The 22,828-nt window shown below is 38.8% G+C and overlaps 1 protein-coding gene across 1 annotated transcript in view; it reads right to left on the bottom strand.

Annotated features, from left to right (window-relative positions):
• The window catches only part of FAR2 (fatty acyl-CoA reductase 2), a 48,926-nt gene extending 33,983 nt beyond the window's left edge, over positions 1 to 14,943 (bottom strand). Inside the window, exons 1-3 of the mRNA XM_028113227.2 lie at positions 14,733 to 14,943; positions 3,221 to 3,396; positions 50 to 229 (exon numbers count right to left, since the gene is read on the bottom strand). Of these exons, the coding sequence (XP_027969028.1) occupies positions 50 to 229; positions 3,221 to 3,396; positions 14,733 to 14,921 (545 nt within the window). The 5' untranslated portion in view covers positions 14,922 to 14,943. The remainder of the gene's footprint in view (positions 1 to 49; positions 230 to 3,220; positions 3,397 to 14,732) is intronic.
• Positions 14,944 to 22,828: the final 7,885 nt, after the last annotated feature.

The raw sequence follows: 22,828 nt of genomic DNA, 5'->3' as shown, positions 1-22,828 counted from the left end.
AGAACAACCATCTGCCCACTGCCCGACCCCCTCATGTGACCCAACTTACTCCATGGAGTCGATAATTTTTTTTGGCTCCACAGGGCATGGGTAGATGACCTCATCGATGTGCGTCAGGTTACAATTTGAAAAGGCAGTGGAGATATGTATGAAGGCTTCAAGCTTGGGCATCTGACTGGCCATAATCAAGAGCTGCTGGGTAGCAGTGACGTTAAGTTGCACGGCATGTCTGCAGGAGGTAAAGCAGAAGGAAGTACAATGAGGCAACCTGGCATCCTGCCTTGCTAGAACTTCACCTACTCAAATAACTGGCACGTCCATCTGATTTCTGTGGCTGCACCAAAGGACCAAAAAGAAAAGCATGGGTCGTGGCTACACAGTGACCTGATGCCTGCAAGTTGTTATATGGTGATGATGCATTCTGCACACATAAATCCTATTCATTGAAGCATTGTTCATATTGCATATAGAGATGGCTCTATATGGTTGGTTCTAAATCAGCTGGAAGAAAAAAAATCATAATCCTCTGAATGTATAAAGGGTCTTCTTAAGCAGCCATTAAAAATATAAAAATAGGGGCGCCTGGGTGGCTCAGCTGTTAAGCGGCTGCCTTCGGCTCAGGTTATGATCCCAGGGTCCTGGGATCAAGCCCCACATCGGGCTCCCTGCTCTGTGGGAAGCCTGCTTCTCCCTCTCCTGCTCCCCATGCTTTGTTCCCTCTTTCATTGTCTCTCTGTGTCAAATAAATAAAATCTTTACAAAATATATAAAAATACATAAATTGAGCATCTAACTCAAGAAGCTGCAAAATTCAAATGAACTGTAGGAGAGCAACAGTAGATGGAGAATGAGAAATAGAAATTTCTATTGCAAAGGTCCAGGTCAGACCTAAAAATCGGTGCAAAATCCTAAATTTTAGCTAATAGAACACCAAGTTATATAAGCACAATATGTGATGACAATGAAACGGTTCATCTAGAAATACAAGGTTTATACAATGTCAGGAACCCTATTAATTGAACTAAAAAAGAGCATAAAAAAGAGAAAAACTAAATGATCCTCTATATGCATTTTGAAAAGTTTTAAAATGACATTCAGTATCCATCTCTAATTTAATTTTAAAAAATTCATTAAAAGAAGAATAAAGTATTAAAATATATCCCTTTCCCTTTGTTAGCCTGGATCATGTTCAATGGTGAAAATTTAGGAGCACTGCTTTTAAAGTCAGGGCGAAGAAGAATGCCTGCAATCACTACTACTACTTAGTACTGCTCTGAACTTCCACTCGGTAATGAGAGAGGAAAACAAAATGAATTAACAAATATAAGAGTTGCAAAGGCAGTCACGAAAATCTCTATCAGATTACATAATTTTATATCTGGGAAACAAAAGAGCTAAAAAAAAAAACACCCTGGGACATGCAATGATTCATTCAGTAAAGTGTCCGTTTATAAAAGTTGTGTTAAAGGAAAACACAGGAGAATACGGTGGAAGAAAGGCACATACTCAAAACTGAACATTTAAAAAATATATCAAGTTAAGAATAAATGAACAGACTATATACAAAAAAATGATAAAACTTCATTAAGGGCTATAGAAAAATTGAATAAACAATATATTGTTCTTAGATAGGAAGAGCCAATGTTTTAAATATGTTAAGCTTTTCTAAGTTAGGTGACATATTCAAGGTAGTCCTAATCAAATTCCTAACTTTTTAAGAAGTCGGAAAAATTATCTTTAGTCAAGATGGATAAGCAGATGCGAATAGTCAGGAAAATTCTATAAAAAGAGAATGATATGTGTATACTTGCCTAATAAAATAAGAATTACTGTAATAAAATACTGTGGTGTTGGAAGAGAAAGCCTAAGTAATGGAACAAAATAAAGAGTCCAACAATGGAAATTCAGTATAAGAGCTTCATTTAAATAAAGAGTAAAGCAAATCATTTAATAAATGTTGCTTAAGAAGTAGCCATCTGTTAGAAATTTTTCAAAAGCTACTCTACATTCACACCCACATCACTTTTCCTTTTTATAGAATTTTCCTATTTCTCTTTATAGGCAAATAAACTCTAAATGGGTCAAAGATTTAAGGTGAAAATGAAGCAATAGAAATTGTAGAAAAAATTATGAATAACTGCATAAATAATAAAAATAGTTGAGGACAAATGATAAATTTAAAATCTTTTGAGCCTTATAAAAGACAAAAAAATCAATATGCTAACTATTCCAACAAGTCTTAAAATTGACAAGAAAAAATGTTTTGGTAGAAAAATATGTAAAGAACACAAATAGGCATTTCACAAAAGAATAAAATGCCAATCAGCATTTCCACATCTTCAACTTTTCTAATTATCAATAAAACCAAAATCAAAATACGCAATGTAATTTCCATTGCATTGGCAACATTAAAAATAAAGAATTATAATACAGTATGGCTGTGGGTGTCAGAAATGAGCATTCATGTGCACTGGGAGAACGTAAATTAATACCACCTTTGTGGAAAACAATGTATCATTTACCGTTTATAACCTGGGCACAGCTGCTACCTCTCTAACAATTTTACTTCTGGACATTTGCCCAAAGTAAAGCGTACAGTGGTATAAAAAAAATGCAAGCACACAGATGTTCGCTGAAGCATTGTTTATAATAGTGAAAAATTAGAACAATCCAAAAATATCCACCAATACAGAACTGGTTGAGTATACTATATACATGTATAATGGAATGTCATGCAGTCATTAGAAATTATAAAGACTATCTATTGACAATGAAAGATATCCAAGGATATAACTGAGCAAGTTGCTAAAAAATTATCGATATGATGCCATTTTTTGGTGAAGTTGAACATAGTCTATTTTATTATGGTTGTGAAAAGAAAAGTTGGAATGGATGTTCTCCATAATATTAAATGGTCATCTCTGGGTGGTGAGATTTTTGGAGAATTTTTACTCCTTTGAATTTTTTTCATTAAGAACATATCTTTTAAAAAATTTTTTTATTTAAATTCAATTTAGTTGATATATAGTGTGTTACTAGTTTCAGGGGTAGAATTTAGTGATTCATCATTTACATTTTTTTTTAACAGAAATGACAAAGAAACTGACACACACATATACACGCACACATGCATGTGCGTGCTCTCTCTCTCTCTCTCTCACACACACACACAACACACACACACATACCCACGCACCATGAGAGGGAAATGGGCACGTACCTCAGATGATCATCAAAGCGCACAGTAGCTGCACAGTGGAAGACAATGTTTGTACAGGAGAGAAGCTCTTGCATGTCTTCCTTGCTGATGGCAAAGTCATTCTGATTGAGATCTGCATAGATAGCTCTGATCTTCTCATGCACGTTTGGACAAATTTCTTTGACTTTTTCAAACAGCTAAAACATAAATATAAATCAATATGCAGACAGCATCATCACCATCACATTGCTCTTGTTTTTGCTGGTTTGTCTCATCACAATTCTCAAAAACCAGTTTTATTTGTAGTATCACTCAAAGAAGGTATTTACTCAAGAGCCATTTGTTTTACTCCATGCAATTCAGTCAGCTTAGTATAATTTCTGCTCCTCTTAATTTGGTAAGCATTCGAAAAAAATCAGTTCTAATAACCAGTTAAGGAATATTATTTTGAGCTTCTCCTGCATGTGTGAAGGGGTGACGGCGAGTCATCCATATCCTGCCCCATACCCCACTCTTCCCACCCCCCACCAACAAGGCAGCTTCGTGTTTATATGTAGTGATTGTTTCCATTTTTGGCTGGGAAATATGGCTTTCAGTGAAAAATTATCAGCCTTTACAAATTACCAGCAAAATCACCAGCCTTTACAAGGGAGGTCTCACCGGCACAAGTTTGAAACAACTTAGTTAACTGGCCCAAAGGAACAATAGCTCTTAGTAGCACAAACATAATTAGAAAATAACAAACTCGGCAAATTTGTAATGGGTAAAACAAATACAACTTTTATATAATCTCACTCCAATATCGATGGCAGTTATTGTCTAGTAAGAGAATTACATGAGCTCATGTACTTTTTATGGGATTTTAATTGATTTCTTAATATTCTAATTTCTTTATAAAGGGAAAGGAAAGAACACTGGCCATTTTAGCTTTTATTACCATTGTTCAGATGGACCAGTCTCTACTTTCCCCTCTACACACAAGCTCTTAGATTCAACTGGTATTTTCCATTTTCTCAAAGAATATAATTTTAACAAAATGATCTTGGTTTCCACCTGTTTTGACGAAAGGAAATTCTACTGTATTATTGGCATGGGCTGTTCGCAGTGAGGAAAAGTAAGGCTAAATGTTTAGGAAGGTTAGGAGCAGAGAAAATTAGTCTGTTTTAATCATAGTACAGTAGCAGAGCTCGTCCCCTTCACCCCTTCTGCCCCCGAAGAATGTTTGCATTTATTCCTTGATCCTGAGTAGTAGGCTTCTTCCCTCCATTGGAGATCTACCCTACGATCTTTTATTGGGTAATAAGAAATTGATCTAAGGTAGTCAGAGAAATCATGTCTCATATTCTTGAATCAGGCAAGACCATGTTCAGAGGCCTTCTGGGAATCCAGTGAAGGTGATCAAGGAAGGAGGTAAAGTCCATGTATTGGCCTGGCGAGTTAATATATTTCTGCCTTTGAGCTACCATTTTTTCTGCATCGCAGGATCAGCCTTGCAGTAGCGTGGGACTTCAGTCCTGAAGAGTTTGGAGGTGAGATCAATCCTCAGAGCTTTTCTGACATTTGGGACTGATGACGTGGATACAGTGTCTGAGAGACATTCTCAACAAAGGTCATTTTGGCTCTTCCAGAAAGATATTTAAGAGCTTTTGTAATCTGGATGAATCAGAAGCATGCTAAATATTGGTTTTCATGGTCAAATGTTTTCCTTCTCATAGTCCATGTTAATCATGCAACAAATTGGATCTTTTTGGATAAATTTATCTAAAATGTGCACAATTTCCCCCCCTTTTTAATAATTGGATTTGTAGAAGGTTCTGTTTTGAGTCTGCATGACAGATTTTATTCACAAGAAATTTAGTGAGGGTTCTGTGGAGTCTTTGACTTTGGCCTGTGATGACTTCTGGATACGTTAGAGTAGTAAGTGGAAAATGACTTCAGTGTCCATCCTTACAGCAATGGAGTTCCTCATACATGATGTAAGCTACCATAAAGATTTTCTTTTGCTTTTGGTTTTTATGACTTTAAAAGGCGAAGAATCCTGCTACAACCTTTTGTACTTTCATCCCACCTGGGCAAATGTAATAAATGTAGATAATCACCATTTCAGGAAAGAGCATTCCAATCTATATTCTATGTATTGATTATATTTTCCTTTTTATTTTAAAGATTTCATTTATTTATTTGACAGAGAGAGAGACACAGCGAGAAAGGGAACACAAGCAGGGGGAGTGGGAGAGGGAGAAGCAGGCTTCCCGTGGAGCAGGGAGCCCAATGCGGGGCTTGATCCCAGGACCCTGGGATCATGACCTGAGCCTAAGGCAGACACTTAACGACTGAGCCACCCAGGCACCCCTTGATTACATTTTCCAATGAGAGGGCATGTCTGAGTGAACATGGTATAATTTTTTTTTAAAGTCTAAGTTTTCTAATCCAGATGGAATTTATTATGGTCAATTGAAATAAATCAGTGAATTGGCTGCAGCAATTCAAACCACAGGGCTAAGTGAGGGTCACATTTTACTAAGCGATCCATACCCATTAATACGAATTGCCTTGCCTGGCATCTCACCATTTTGCTCCAGCCCCTAACAAAATAATACTTCTTAAATGTTTCCACATCCTCAATAAACTGCTGAGATTACAGCTAACCACCATCCAACAGGTCAGTGGTTTTCCACGTGTTATCCACCAAGCGAACTGTATTGGATTCACTAGGATGCACATTAAAAGTGTGTATTTCCAGCCCCCGGCCCCATCCACTGAATAAGAAATGACTGGGGCACACCCAGGAGTCTGTATTTCATATCAAGTTCCCTGGTGGATTTTAACTGATCCCAAGATGAGAACTTCTTCAGCTGGAGTGTTAACATGGATTAATTGTTCATGAACAATGGTGTTTGACTCATTTCCCTTTATAACTGTCCAGGGCAGTTACAGGACATCAGTGGTTTTCAAACTGTGTAGGCGTAAGAAAAATCCAGGAACCAATTAAAAATGACTTCCTTACTCTACCCTCCGAGATCCTGACTCAATAGGTTTGGCAGGTTAACCCAGGCAGCTGTATTCCTTAACCAGCTCCACAGATAAGTCTGCTGGCCTGGGTACCATACTTGTGAAACATTAATTTGGAACATTAATTTGGAAAATTCACATCCATTTTTAAAGTCAGGGCTTAAGTTTCCCCCTCTGGTTGGTAAGCTCCTTGGTTCTTGCTTATCATTTTATGCTGGACAGCACCCAGTTCATTGAAAAGCCTCAAATGTTGTTTGTTACACTGACAATAATTACTGTAAGAACAGTAATGGAACCAGGAGTGGGAGCTTGATTCCTGAAATCGTTTGTTTACCAGCTCTTTTGTGCTGGTGGGAGGAAAGACAGCAGATAACTACCACAAGTAGAAGCAATAAAGTGTTCCCTTGGGTCCTCTGCACTGATGGCAAACGGGAGCCGGAAAGGCTCAGAGCAGAACCTTTGCTTTTGTTAATAAGGATATAACTGAAGGACAGAAGAAATGCTTCAAATGGGTCCTTAGTGGACACCAGCTCTTCTGAAAGATTCTTTGGCTGATGTGAGCCATTCATTAAAGGTAAGAAAAAAATAGATGAAACAAACATGGGTGCAGAAAAAATATGTAATTTCAAAAATTTCACTGAAGGTCCACCAATAAAGAACTTAATGTAGTTATTTTAGATTCTAAGAGTTCATCATATTCCTTCTCATGTGGTCTTTAGGTAATGGCATAGGACTGAGAAGGTAAAGAGTGGAGTAGCTACCTGCCGTTGATGAAGACTCAAGGAGGGACTGCTGTGTTTTCCTTTCCTGATACCCTGTTCTTGACAGAGGCAGGATGTTTTTCTGTGGTCATTGAAAGATCACAGTGAAGAGGCTCTCTAAACTTTCCAAACTTGGGGCTCCTGGGTGGCTCAGTAGGTTAAGCGACCGACTCTTGATTTCAGCTCAGATTATGATCTCAGGGTGGTGAGATCGAGCCCCACTTAAGCCCTGCTTAAGATTCTCTCTCTCCCTCTCCCTCTGCCCCTCCTCCCCCTCAGTCTCTAAATAAATAAATCTTTAAAAAAAAGAAACATTTCAAACTGTAACAAAGCTATACGTTTCTCTTGGAAAGTCTAGGAGTGTTCTATTGATTTGACATTATACAGCAAGGATTTCTCTCTCTTAATTTGTTTTAATCACAAGAGATGATTCCATATACGGCAATACTTACTGATAGCCCAGACGCAGGAGAGAAACTTTACATATCCTAAGTGAGAAAATTCAGCAGAAAGAAGATCAGAAAGAAATCCTCTCGATTCGATAAACTCCTTGTGTATGACTTTTGGACCCAGACACTATGACTGCGTTTTTATTAGAAGCAGGAATTGGGCAAGGGGTTGGGGGGTGTGACATTTATATTATGCTTTTGAAACAACGTAGAGGTCCTGAACTTGGATTTCTACAATTAACTTGTTATCCACATGACCTCACTTTGTGTTTTTTTTTTTAAAGATTTTATTTTTATTTCTTTGAGAGAGTGCATGTGCACGTGAGTGAGCACAAGCAGGGGGAGGGGCAGAGAGAGAGGGAGAAGCAGACTCCCTGATGAGCAGGGAGCCTGGCACAGGACCCCCAGGATCATGACCTGAGCTGAAGGAATACACTTAACGAAGTGAGCCACCCACATGACCTCACTTTGGAGGTACCCACAGAGTGTTCAGTTGCTACTTTCCAGGGACCAGTGAAAGTCATCTTTTTTTTTTTTTTAATTTTATTTATTTACTTGAGAGAGAGAGAGAGAGAGAGAGCGAGCCCAGGATCCTGGGATCATGACCTGAGCCAAAGGCAGACGCTTAACTGACTGAGACACCCAAGCACCCCCCAAATCATCATATCTTTAATAATCTTTAGAGTCTTTGATCTTTATTCAATATATTGAGTCCCTCTCTTCAAAAATAACTATGTTCTCTAGTTCAAGTAGCCCACCAAAATTTGCCTAATATTTTTAACTGGGAAACAAAAGGTAAGGTCTCTTAAACTAAAGGGCAATCTCTGTGGAGTACCAGCTGTCCTAAAGCAAAAGAGAACCCATAACATTTATCGGAGAAATTTTGGAGCGCCGAGTAAAAGCAAATCAACAGATTCTGCAAGTTAGCTCTCGAGCAAGGACTTATCAAGAAAGTGTATAATCTGAGAACCATTAAATAACCAATCAGTGCAAGTAAATTAAGGCAGAAACTATCCTACCCAATATAAAGATTCACAAAAACTTACAAAATGTTATGATTTTGCTCGTTCACTAATAACTCTCATAAGATAGAAAGGATTAACCTAGAAGTTTTTATTGCTTTAGTGAGGACCATTTCTATAGGACCATAAAGCAGTATGGGGTAGCTGTGTGATTATTGAATTTTGGCACATAGCAGGGTTAACTAGAAAGTTGTTTAAAAAAAACAAAAAACAAAACCTCAGATGTCCTGACCCTGGAGATTCTACCTCAGTTTAAGTTGAAGCTTGGGCATCTGTACTTTGAACAAGCTCTCCAGTGAGTCTGATATCCACTGTAGGTGAGAGTCACGGAGAAAGATCTCAGGCTTTGTGGAGTCAGGAAGGCCTGGGTTTGAATCCCAGCTCTGCTGTTTATTAGATGTGTGATGGGGGCAAGTTACTCACCTCTTGGGGCTTCAGTGTTTTCATTTGCATATTTATCTAAAATGCTAATCGCTAAACTATCTCATTCTGTGTTCTCAGAGAACTAATGATTCAGCATATAATCTGCTATTCTTAAAAACAATTTTGCGTTAAAAAGTCTTAGTTCATTTTGCATAAAAATCTGTAATAAACAGTTTACCGTCTTGTTATGTTTTGTGCCCCCAAGGTCATTTTCACAGAGTTCTTTCAGACTAAGCACTCAGGGCAAAAAAGGAGCTTGGGTGGCTAGGAAGATGGAAACCAATCTGAAGATTGCTCCCAACTCTCTAGCAGAATTGGTGGCATCTCTGCATTATCCACTGGAAAGGATGGGAAAAGCGATGATCCTAATCCAGAAGTGGACATTGCCTTCCCTTCCTAAGGAAGTGGTCGTCACTGGCAAATGTACCACTTGGCGAGCAGGGCAAGACAATCAGAGCTTACAGGATGCAGTTTCTCAGAGGAGGCCATGCAAGGTGGTGGGGACGGCGTGAGCTTTAAAGGTAAGAGAACCACCAGTAAATTCTTTGTCACTTCCTTGGTATTTCCTTGGATAGGCGACAACTTTCCTGGATGAGTTTCTCCTCTGTGAGGTAGCAAGAACGCATACCACAGAGGTTTGTGAGGGTAAAATGGGCTAATGAAAGTCAGATGTCTAGCAGAGTGCCTGCTACTTTGTAGGTTCTGGAGCACAGGAAAACTCCTTCTCCGCATATACAGCAGTGCTCAGTTTTTAAAAGGGGCTCATCAGACAGCTGTGTGTGTGCACACGCGTGTGTGCATGTGTGTGTGCGTGCACGCGCATTTGTGACATCATTGCAAGATTTCTGATTATACCATGTGATGCAGCCACCTCTGCAAATTGAATGTGTTTCAGAGTCAAGCTGAATCCTGTGGCTTGGTGACTTTTTGAGTAAAATGAGTATAAACAATTTGAAGCTTTTAAGAAAAAGACCTGATGTGACTAGAAGAAATTGAAAAGGAAGGAAAGAAGTTGGATGTGTGAAATCATGCCAGTGATTGAATTACCTAGTAAATTGTATTGTAAAAGAGAATAAGAGATTGAGAAAATAAATTGCTCCTGTTTCTGGGATTGTTATTATATCTCCAGGACTAAATCAATTTCTTTCTTTTTTTTTTCTTAAGAGAAAGAAAATGGCCAACAGCGGGCAGGCTTAACATGCTTCAACTAATCTGAGTTGAATAACTGTCAAACTGAAGGCCAGTTACACTCTTATTAAAAGTGTGTGTTTGTTAATCATGGGGAAATGTAAATTCCTGGCAAGATGATATCGTTCTAGTTGTTCCAAGTTCATAGAAGTCTCTTGCTTTTTGTGGCATAGTTTCTTAGGAAAAATAAAAAATAGTAATGGTACAAAACTGGCTTTGGGAATTTAAAATACAAACTTCTGTTTCCAATTGCCTTTGCCTTATGTAAAGATTTAACAGAATCATTAATGTCAATCAGTTCATTTTTGGAAGTTGATTGGCAACAAGCAGCTCTTTTACTGGGTAGCCTTGAACCAAACATGGAAACCTTCTTTTCTTATAAAAAAGACTTTGAAAATTAACCAGGAACTTGTACGTAAAATGAACATTTCTGGTGGATGCTTCTTAGTACTTGACAACATCAGATTGCTGACCTTTCCTTTGCAGGTGTTACTTGGTTCAAAAGTTGATTCGTCTAAGTGCCTTATTTCTCCTCTCAGGGATTAATTTATCTAATATCTTCTAGAAACTACTAAACAGGGACAGTTTTGTGAAAGGAGTCAACAAAGTATTTCATAAAATGTTACTATCTTCTGTTGTCTTAAACCTGATTAGTTCTGTGAACTGAGAGCCCAGTGTGTGACCCTGCACAATTCATTAACTACTGCTCTCCATGGTATTTCAAAGTTGATTTATCTCATAGACAAATGAGAGCTTATTGAGTAATTCACATTTTTCCAGAGAAGTTGGCTTGAAGTATCCAGCACAACCTGCCAAGCTCTTTGTTTATAAATCCATTTCCTGGTGACATCATACAAGATATTCCCACCTGGAAATCTTGAATTTTGTCTGGTCTTCTTAGATGATTAATTCTAAACCCAGCATAATCTCATTGCAACCCTCCCCTTATTTGATTACTACAGTTCAATAGAAGAAGCCCAACGTTTTTTAGGATTCTCTCAATAAAACATTTTTTATAGATACTGACCTCTCAATTACTCTTAATTAACAACCTCACTCTTCATACAATTTCAACTACCTGGGGTTTTATTTTTCAAATATGGATATGGTCTCCTTGATGTTCTCTTAAACAGTTATTAAGAGTAGATTACAACCAATTTAAGATCCTAAATGGGGTATAAATGGGACATGGTTGTTGGAAAAAGAAACACAGCTTTAAGGCACTAAAGAACCTTTCAACATTTCTTTGAACTTGACAACTGAATGATTTACTGGCAACTCGTGATCTGTTATTGTGAGGAAGAGTCATGTCTTGTTAAGCAAAGCTATATGCAAGAGAGCAAAGTAGATGAAATATCAATCTCTCTCTCAGATTGGTTTTTGCTACAGTGAAAAGCTGGTTGATTCATAATGAACACATTTTTCATAAGTAAGAGACTAAGCAGCCAGCGTGGGGACCCCGGGACACACAAGTTGAATAGCCTGGATCTGTGATGAGCCTATTCACATTTTAGCACATGAAATCTTATTTTCCTTAGAAGTTTCTCATATTTTAGGAAAGAAACTAGAAGATTAAAAAAATAATAATGAATACTTGGTATCATATTTCTAATAAAAATAGAGTCAAATTATTTAATTTGATAATCAGTTTCAAAACTCAAAATTAACTGAACTTATATCTGATGACATGCTCTAAGTAAAAAAAAAAAGTAACATAATCTGGAAAGTTTTCTGTTTGTTTTGTTTACCATTCAAAAGTCATCCGTTCACATAGTTTAAAAACATAATCTTAAGGTTTGTCATTATTTGAATTTTTAGTTTCACAATGATTATGAGCAATAATACCTTGTGTCACACAGATCGAAACTAATGACTGGGGGCTATCCCTTATTTCCACACAGCTTTATTGGCAGCAATCAGCAATAGTGTCCTCATATTCTGAGGCTAAAATCCATGATTTGTGTAGTGGAAGCTTTTCAGTTTTGGAATGCCCCGAAATAAAGCACATCATTTTTTAAATTCCATATAGTGCCAAGAAAGTGGGTATTTGCTTAACCAAAGGCTTGTTTTCAACAGGTGATAGAATCTGCTCTTTTTAGCAATAAATTCTTCTGTTATGAATGACAAGATAGTATGGAGGTAGATGTTGCCTTAACAAATAATCAACACAGTGTGCAAGCTTCTCAAAATTCTTTAGATGTCCAAGGCACTCAAGGAATAAAAGTACTAAAAAAAGAAAAAAGAAAAAAAAAAAAAAGAACCCATAAAAGGGTCATGCAGACATGGCGTTTAACCACAGATATTAAGTTCTTCAGCCATATAATGCACAATAGATTTCTTTCCTCCCATAATTCTTTTAAGGAAAATTTATGGAGAAAAGAAATCTATACAATAAGCTCTAATTAGCTTAACAGTAAAATGTGAGGCCATAGGGGATAGTGGTTAAAGCCCTACCATACCTAATAATATCAGACTTGGATCTGAATCCAGAAAGACTTGAGTGGGTGGAGAGAGAGAAAGGTGAATAGACAGACAGACAGACAGACACTCCTAGGTAAGCAAGGTAGTATTACCCTGTTTTACAAATAAGGAAACTAAGGCTCAATAAAGTATGTGTCTTGCCCCCTGTCCCACAGCTAATAATTGGCAGGGCTGAGATTCAAACCCAGGTCAGTCTGCTTTGAAGCCCCCCGCTCTGTAAGCACCATCTGATAAAAACAGACAGTTCCCGGAGGATACCGATTCTGCTGGTCTGAAGACCACAGTTTGAGAACCGCTATTTACAAAGGTCAACAGCCAACAATAAATAGCCCAAGAGTGGAGACAGGTGTAGAGATTTCACAAGCCAGCCTTACAGAGAAGTTATATATAGTACAGTTAAGATTTCTAGAACAAAAGCGATGTTGCTGTGTCATCAAAAAGAATGGTAGGTAAAGGTTGCACTGACCACAAGACTCCCTGACACAATATTTACCTAGAAATCTATAAGCTGGCTACAAAGCTAAAAGGGCATGTCTGCTCTGTGATAAAAACAAAGTCTGTTAGGGATATGTAACGGAGTGAAGCTGTCCGAAGCAGGATCTGAGAGTTTATTCTAGATTTCAGCTTTATGCCACTTAGCCTTTTGGTCTTACTGAGAACGACTAGTTACCATGCAGGCGGTGCTGGGTAGAAGAAAGCATATTGGTTCCGGAGCCAACCTAAAGTCTGACTCTCTCATTTACTAGCTGGGTGACCTCTGGTAAGTTAACACTTCAGGTCTCAGTTTTCCCATCTACAAAATGAAAACTGAGGATATGAATCATTCTTCACAAAAATCAAAGAGGTAAGGCACGAAAAAGCCTTTGAATAGTGTCTTGCATGTCCTAGGTACCCAGTAACAGTCAACTACTATTATTTTCCCACTGCTGAGTCAGGCCATGAGATACAGGAGAAGCTTTCCTGATTCTCTTGCTGATCATTTGTACCCAAATCTCCTCCTGGTGCCTGCAGATAGATGTGGTCAGTGGGGTTACTGGGCATCTACAGTGTGCTGGGCTAGCAGATACCACCTCCATTAGATGTGAGCCTTCCTGCACATGGGAAAGGAGACTTTGTTAAAAAAAAAAAGAAATCTCTTATTTAAATTTTCCTTTTGCTAACCCTAAATGACCCTGTATATTCCAAAGAGGATTATAAACCAGACATGTGCCTTTTTTCATTTAGCTCCTGTGGCAATCCTGGGAAGTCTCTGTAGTTGTTCCTATTTCGAACGCTGCAAACTGGAGCTTACAAGGTAAAGTGACAACGAATTGAAAAGCCAGAATTTGAGCTCAGGTATGCTTGAGACCAAAGCCAATACTACCTTCAAATTTGTAAAACATGGGAGGATATGCATAATCCTTTTTTTGAAGGAGAGGGTTTGATACCCATTTGCTCGTTTATGCATATCATATTTCATTTTGCATGTCTTCCCCTTAGAGGAACCTATGGGATAATAGAAATACCACACTACCCAGATCAAGTGTAGAACACCTAAACCTTGCAGAGTTTGGGCAACTGGAAGTATTATCAAATGGCTACTTACTAATCGTATCTGTTCAGAACAGAATAGAATAGAATATCCAAAAATGGGGGGTGGGGCAGGAACTACCTAGAATTTAGAAGAAAGGTCAGGGGCACCTGGGTGGCTCAGTTGGTTAGGTGTCTGCCTTCAGCTCAGGTCATGATCCCAGGGTCCTGGGATCAAGCCCCACATCGGGCTCCTTGCTCAGCGGGGAGTCTGCTTCTCCCTCTCCCTCTGCCCCCCTGCTTGTGCTCTCTCTCTCTCTCAAATCAATCAATTAATCAATCAATCCTAAAAAAAAAAAAAAGAAGAAGAAAGGTCAGAAAGGGTTCCGTTGAACGGTAACAGATTTCGAGCCTGGAGAGTCCACTCTGGGGGGTGTTAGCATTTTGATTCTTACTCAGTAATTTCCAGAACATAGAATATCTGCTCACCTGCCCTGGACAGGGCCTAGGCACCCTTTCTTCTCTTACAGGAAAACATCACAGATTTCTATGAGCTGTTAGTTGCCATCTTGTTCTGTCTCCTCTCCTCTACCTGCCCAGGCATCCTGGTCCCCACTTGCAGGTCTGGGGCAGTCAGGGAACATTGTAGTGAGTCATCTTGCCCCAAGGCTCTTCCCCTATGGCATACCTTACTATTTAGGATCTGGAAAACCCTCTGCTGTGTCGTCTGGCCAGCCTTTGGCCTCACAAGAATGTAAATGACTTTCAGGTCAGGGCTGGTGCGAAACAGCTTCTCCATCAACACTTTGCCCATGAAGCCTGTGGCCCCAGTAATGAGAATGGACTTGCCACTATAGAAGGCTGCAATCATGGACATGATTCTTCTCTTTGTCTTTTAGAACTCCGGAAAGAGGTTCCTGAAAAAGAAGAGAAATAAGAAAACATGACATTCTCAGAAGTTCTGAAATGCAGTCAATTTAAAATGTTGCTGGTCCTTCCAGGAGTTTTGAATGCAGAAAAAGGTCAGAGTAAGAGCATCATACTTTATTGACAACATGATTCATTTCAATCAATATTTATTGAGCCTACTTTGCCTGCCAGACCTTATGCCAGGAATTGTGAGCAGAAAAAAAAAATGAGTAAGACACGGTTTGCTCTCAAGCGATTGCTCATAGTCTAACGGAGGAGACAGACATCTAAATAGACAGACATCTGAATATAATATGTAAGTGCTAAAGCAAAGGGATTACAGAGGCGGGGTATATAGTAGGATCTAGAAATTTCATGCTTTCCATGGACTGTTTTGAACCTGGGCTTAGAGGCAGACACTTCACGTGGCATGTCAAATAGCAAATAGTGCCTTTTCTGGGAGGCCCAGGACCTAAGGGCCACATCTGGCTTGCCACTGCCGGATCTGCTCTTTCTCTCTGCTCCTGGCAATGGCCTTAAATGGACGGAGCCCCTACAATCACCTGGTGCTATTTCAGAGCTTAACAAAGCCTCCACTCCTGGCCTCGCTTGTTCAACCTTCTCTGCCCTTTGCAGTGTTTCAGCATGGAAAGCAGCAGTGGAGAGCTTTGAATGAATGACACGTGCTGCGGCCTGGGGGCGGACTTCCTGTCTGTCCCATCAGGTCCCCCCCCCCCCCCCCCCGAGGTCTGCTGGATGGCAGTGGGTGGATCATGCAGAACACAACTCCAGGGACTGGCCCTGACATCAGAGCTCATGAAGAAGAGGAAAAGAACAAGTAGAAAAGTCAGCACCCTGCCTTGTCACCTCCAGTCAAAGTTACCCTGCCAGTAAGTCCGTAAGGAACTCCTTAACTCCTCATAGTCATAATTTACAGATTGTAATGATAGTCATAATTTATACTGTAAGGATCTTGAGGCTGTTCTTGGGCAGAACTCTTTGCCTTTGGAGGATTCATTCACTCGTGAGTTTACTCAACAAATAATTTTGAATACCTGCCCTGCCAGACTCTGCCCTAAGTTCTGAAGATAAGCAGATGAATGAGGCAAACGGATCCTCGCGCTCCCTCCGGCAGAAGAGTCCAGCAATACAAAGATTGGTAAATATGTAAACATGATAATGATAGACTGTTAACAGATGCAAATAAAATAAGGATCAATGACAGAAATCACATCCAATCATTGACCCTATTCACCTTAGGAAATCTGGATTTCAAATCATGTTAGTTATATCCACTGAGTTACTATTTAATCCCTTTTATTGGGGCACCTGGGTGGCTTAGTCGGTTTGCATCTGGCTCTTGGTTTCAGCTCGGGTCATGATCTCAAGGTTGTGAAGTGGAGCCCCATGTCAGGCTCGGCGCTCAGCAGAGAGTCTGCTTGAAGATTCTCTCTCTCTAAAATAAATAAATCTTTTAAAAAAATAAGCCCCTTTTATTGAGGGTTGATGTGAAAAATATTATTTTGAAGAACACATTTGGATCTTGTACAAAACAGCAATTAATCATAGTTGTTTTTTTTTTACCATGTTGCAAAATGTCACTCATATTGAAATCTATCCAATCATTTTCTCAAGATTTTATCACTTGAGAAAAGTACTAATGAGTCTTGCCTTGCCTGCCTGGAAGCTCAGAAAAGTGTGGAAGGCAGTACGACATCCTAGTTGAGCTCACAGATTCTGAGCAAGACTATCTGAAATCAAATTCCAGTTCTGCCACTTACTAGCACTGTGACCTCAGGCATATTATTACTCTCTCTGCACTGTAGCTTGCTCATTAGTAAATGGGGATAACAAAAGTATCCATGTAATAATGCTGTGGTAAGAATAATATGAGTCAACATATTACTAAAACTCATAGTAATCAAAACAATATTCTACTGGCACAAAAAATAGACACACAGGTCAAGAGAGTAGAACAGAGAGCCCAGAAATAAACCATGCTTATATGGCCAGTTAATCTACAATAAAGGAGGCAAGAATATGTAATGAGGAAAAGGTAGTCTATTGATTAAGTGGTGCTGGGAAAACTGGACAGCTACATGTAGAAGAAGAAAACTGGACCACTTTCTTACACCACACACAAAAATAAACTCAAAATGGATTAAAGACCTAAATGTGAGACCTGAAACCATTAACGCCTAGAAGAAAACACAGGTGATAATTTCTTTGCCATCAGCCACCAAAACATTTTTCTAGATGTATCTCCTCAGGCAAGGGAGACAAAAGCAAAAAATAAACTACTGGGATCACACCAAAATAAAAATCTTTTGCACAGCAAAGGAAACCATCAAAAGAAAACAAGGCAGCCTACTGAATGGGAGAAGATATTTGCAAATGATATATCCAATAAGAGATTAATATCCAAAATACAAAGAGACTCATACACGTGAACGCCAAAAAAACCCAAATAATATGAATAAAAATGGGCCAAGGACCTGAGTAGACACTTTCCCAAAGAAGACATACAAATGTCTAACAGACAGATGAAAAGATGAGCAACATCACTCATCATCAGGGAAATGCAAATCAAAACAACAACGAGTTATCACCTTAACACTTGTCAGATGGTAGAATCAAAAAGACAAGAAATAACAAATGTTGGTGAGGATGTGGAGAAAATGGAACTCTTGTACACCGTTGGTGGGAATGCAATTTGGTGCTGCTCCTGTGGAAAACAGTATAAAGATTTCTCAAAAAATTAAAAATAGAATTACCATATGAGCCAGTAATTCCACTACTATTTACCCAAAGAAAACAAAAACACTACTTTGAAAAGATATATGCACCCCTATGTTTATTGAAACGTTATTTATAATAGCCAAGATATGGAAGTAACCTAAGTGTCTATCAATAGGTGGATGGATAAAGAAGATATGGCATATGGAATATTACTCAGCTATAAAAAAGAATGAAATCTTGCCATTTGCAACAATATGGATGGACCAAAAGGTATAATGCTAAGTGAAATAATTCAGACAGAGAAAGACAAATACCACATGATTTCACTCATACATGGAATTTAAGAAACAAAGCAAACAAAGAGAAAAGAGACAAAAAGCCAGACTCTCAAATACAGAGAACTGATGGTTACCAGAGGGCAGGTGGGTGGGGGAATGGGTGAAATAGATGCTGAGCAGTGAGCAATGTAAGAACTGCATCTGAAACTAATATAACACTGTATGTTAATTACATATCGATAAAAAAAGAAAACTCTTAGAAATATTAGTTACCTATAATATATACTCAATAAGTATTAGCTATCAATATAGTCACTGGTTATACATTTTTCCTCTTAATAGTTCATGGTTTTCCCTTTTGACATTTATTTTAAGTGCTCAGTCTTGTGCATTTTATACAGCCTCTTTTGGAAATATAAGGTGACTTATAATTCAATCAGTCATCAAGCCAGGTAAACTGCTTGCCCGAAATGCAACTCTCCTTGATGATAAACCTTGCCAGTTCCTGTTTTAGCACCATACTCCTTTAGTATATTAGGTATAAATAAGCATGGGTGGCAGGAAAATACAGAAGAGAAACTGAGTTTGGATAGGGTTATTTCCCAACCTCACTTGTTCTGAAGATGTCAGATGCTGGTTTTACACTCTTACAGGCTTTAGTGGAGTCATATTTTATAGAAATGTGAACATACTGTTAAGATATTTTGATCCCAGAGTTTTGTAACCTCTGATAAAAAATTTTAAGAAGCAGGTAATGTATTTCTTTTTTTTTTTTTTTAAAGATTTTATTTATTTGACAGAGAGAGAGACACACAGAGAGAGGGAACACAAGCAGGGGGAGGGGGAGAGGGAGAAGCAGGCTTCCCGCGGAGCGGGGAGCCCGAGGCAGGGCTCAATCCCAGGACCTGGGATCATGACCTGAGCCGAAAGCAGACGCTTAATGACTGAGCCACCCAGGCACCCCACAGCTAATGTATTTCTAATGAGCCCATTTCTCACGGGACAAAGGAAGACTTGATGTGTCCGCAAAGAATTGAATTTGCCTGCTCTGTCTGGAGTCCAAATACTTCTCAAGCACAACCAAAACCACGGCAGAGTACACTGAGTTCTCTGACACGAAACAAAATAAACCAGTATTTTGTGGCACTCATTACCTGATTGTTGGGAACAGGCAGCAGAGGAGTGTGGCCAAGACTCTAAACAAGGCAAGTGGTTCTGAAAACTGTCAGAGAATTCCTCATCCTCAGATCAAAGTTGTATCAGAGATGTTTCTTCTACTTGTTGCCTCCACTCTAAATATATGGCTTAGTTCCTGGCCCAGAAACTCCTATATAAAACTTGGCTCCCGGGGCACCTGGGTGGCTCAGTCAGTTGAGTGTCTGCCTTTGGCTCAGGTCATGGTCCCGGGGTCCTGGGATCGAGCCCCGCATTGGGCTCCTTGCTCAGTGGGGGTCTGCTTCTCCCTCTCCCTCTGCTGCTCTATCACATAAAAAAATAAAATCTTAAAAAAAAATTTGGCTCCCTGAATTCTGTTCCATATATTAAACTTGCAAAGTCCAGGAATTATTAACCCTGAATATAATTCATTAAAATAATTAAGTTAATTATTTTAAAAATTAAAATAAACTTACATTCAGTAATAGATGATAACACAACTCTAGAAGGAGGAATATGTTTAGGACCAGCTGACTGGTCATCTTCTGATTGCCAGTGCAGAGAGCAAAGGACAATTTGCTGTTCCTCATGCTTATGATATGCCTTGTGAGAAGCCTAAGCCTCTTTGACAAATACCAGAATCATCCTGTATAATGTAGGATATATTATGCTTGCATGAAAAAGGAGGGGGCCTCTGAAAGTCAGCCAGTGCATTTTTATTGAATGTCTACTATGTGCCAGATACTGTCTAATCACTGGGAATAGTAGTGAATAGGCTGTAGGCAGCTTAGGTTCTTCCTTTCTTTTCTGGAGCTTCTTTTTCTCAAGATCGTTTCTCACGGTCATGAGTAGAAATAGCTAGTTTTTACTCTTCTTTTGGTAGTCAAATGAGGCTGTTCTTGTTTCTAGAGAACAGATGTTAAAAATACTGAATCATGATTGTTGTGCCAAGTTATACATTTTTTGCAGGTTTCAGCATATGGAAATTATTCTTTGAGTGGTTCTTCTGGAGAATAAAAAATTAAGATTCAACTACTTAAGGGAGACAAGTTTATGGATATTTCTTGATGGTCCTTTAGAGAAAAACATTTCTAAAAAAGAAACAAGGTGCTTTGCCCCTCAGGAATTTACTTAACCAAGGTACCAGGTGCTGTCCGGGACAATGTACAGTGTTTAGCTGCACCCCTGGTCTCTAATTCACTAGATGGTAATAATGTCCCTCTTCCCCAGCCAGGCGTGACAATCCAAAATGTGTCTAGACTTTGCTAAATGTGCTCTCGGGAAAAATGGCCTCTTCTTCAGAGAATCACTGTTCTTGGACCTTCTCCAATGCTCATTTTATAATATTTAGAGCACTACATTAAAAAGTCAAGATTCAAGGCTTAAATTTCTGCTTGTGAGATGAAGTACAAATATGACCCACTGCACCCCGTTTTTCCTATAACTAAATCCTGCATAGCTACGTACACTTCCCAAGCAGATGACATGCATGGCAAATCCTGACTGTATTCAATGTGGAGATGAAGGAAGACTTCTTCAGAGAAAGATGTCTCACTTTTTATTTAACGAAATTTCTTTTGGTCTCTGTGCTTTAAGTCAGACTATGAACCCCACCTTCCACACAGATTGAGCCTCTCACTTTCATCCATTGAAACCGATTACTGGCAAATTTAGGAAAGAATGGCAATCGGACCAGCATGAGACCAGCTGAGGAAAACCATTAGTATTGGTTGCTGTATATTAATAATTCTATAGATAATTGAGCCAATACCATCTATATGTAATTCTGTGCCCTTTTTTCGAAGATTCAAAGATGCTGTGTGTTAAGAGATAAGTCATGTTGGCAAATGGAAGGTTGGTTGGCAATGGACACAGTAATATGGGCTGATCTACTGAAGAAAATTGATGCTATTTTGGAAAATTCAGCAAATGAAAGTTGTTCTGCTTCATCAAAATTGAACAGTTGAAATTCTTTCAATAAGTGTGCTGAATTAATTTCGTAAATGCATTTACAAAATATTATTCAATGAATAAAAGGAAACCACAAACTTGTGAAAACATAATGTCCATTACAAATCCCTATGGGAAAGACTGGGGGAGGGGTATGAAATAAATGACAGTAGCTGTATAACTGTGTGATAGGATTCAAGGGAAAGAGACTCATTTCATATCTATAATTTCTTTCCATGATTTAAAAGGTAATTTAATAATACATACTTTAAAAAAGAAGTTCTCAGAAAGTAATGGCAGCCGGTATTTTTATAGTCTCTTCTTTTGCTGTGGGCACTGAAACTACAAAGACATTTGCAAAACAAACCTCCTTAGTTTAAAATGTATTTAAATTATTTTAAAAAGAGCTGCTCAACTGACATTACACACTGATATGGACTGAATTATGTCCCCTCCAGATGCATATGTTGAAGCCCTACCCCCTCAGGTGATGGTATTTGGATATAAGGCCTTAGGGTTACATGAGGTCATCAGGGTAGGGCCCTAATCTGGCAGGACTGGTGTCCTAATAAGGAGACACCAGAGAACAGTCTCTCTTCAAACAGGCACCAAGGAAAGGCCATGTGAGTACACAGAGAGAAGGCAGTTATCTACTATGCCAAGAAGAGAGCTCCCACCAGAAACTGAATTTGCTGGCACCTTAACCATGGACTTGGAGCCTCCAAAACTATAAGAAATAAATGTCCTTTAAAGCCACCTGATCTGTAGTATTTTATTATAGCAGCTTGAGTAGACTAAAGTACACACAAACAACATGACCAGAGACATGAACATTTCTGTTTGAGTAAAATAACTTGACAATAATTCCTCGCAACCTTAATTCGGGAGTAAACCTGTGTCATTTTCCCATCTTTGCAGATGGACATAGGACATTGATTCTTGCTATTCATATGTTTGTGAAAATATGGACAGGCCTTTGACAATAAACTACAGAGACCTCATTAATCCAAGTTTTAAAAAAAATCTGTATATAAGTCACATATCTGTTTGTCAAGCACTTAGTGAAAAAAAAGTTTTCATCAGAGAGTTCTTTCTTTTTTATTTAGCTTTAGTTTCCCAATTATACAATTCAGCAATAAACTTAGATACCTTTCTGTGTGGGTTTGTTACATAAAGTCTTTCTGTGAGAACTTTTAAGTTCTTGATGGGGGAATATTGACCCTCAGGGGTACTGTAGGCAACTGTTGGGGGCACAGGCTGCACTAATCGGATTAGTGATGGCCACAGTCAACAAGAACCAATTTGGAAAGAGTTCTGGGCAGGGGGAAGGACAGCCAGGCTGGCTTTAGGAACACAAAACTTACTAATCACCTTAACACTCCTAGTAACACTCCTCCTAGTTTCCTTCTGCTTAGCTCATTAGTAAATTTTCAAAAAACCCTCCAAATTTAACAAAAATTAAAAAGGAGGGGAGCCTGGGTGGCTCAGTCACTTAAGTGTCCAACTCTTGCTTTCGGCTCAGGTCATGATCTTAGGGTGGTGAGATCCAGCCCCGTGTCGGCTCTGTGCTCAGCGGGGAGTCTACTTGAGATTCTCTCTCCCTCTGCCCCTGCCCCTGCTTGCACACACTCTCACTCTCATATACATAAACAAATCTTAAAAAAAATGAAAAAGGAAAAGATACGACCTAAACTCATCATTTCATCATAACTGATTAAATAGGTGTGCAGCCTGCCTACTATTATGCGACACT

This window comes from Eumetopias jubatus, unplaced genomic scaffold, assembly GCF_037043125.1.
Source record: "Eumetopias jubatus isolate StellerSeaLion01/CBP00866 unplaced genomic scaffold, mEumJub1_p1.0 scaffold_8, whole genome shotgun sequence".
Classification (NCBI taxonomy): Eukaryota; Metazoa; Chordata; class Mammalia; order Carnivora; family Otariidae; genus Eumetopias; species Eumetopias jubatus.
The sequence above is the reverse complement of the archived record's forward strand: the minus strand, read 5'-3'. Positions and strand labels throughout refer to the sequence as shown.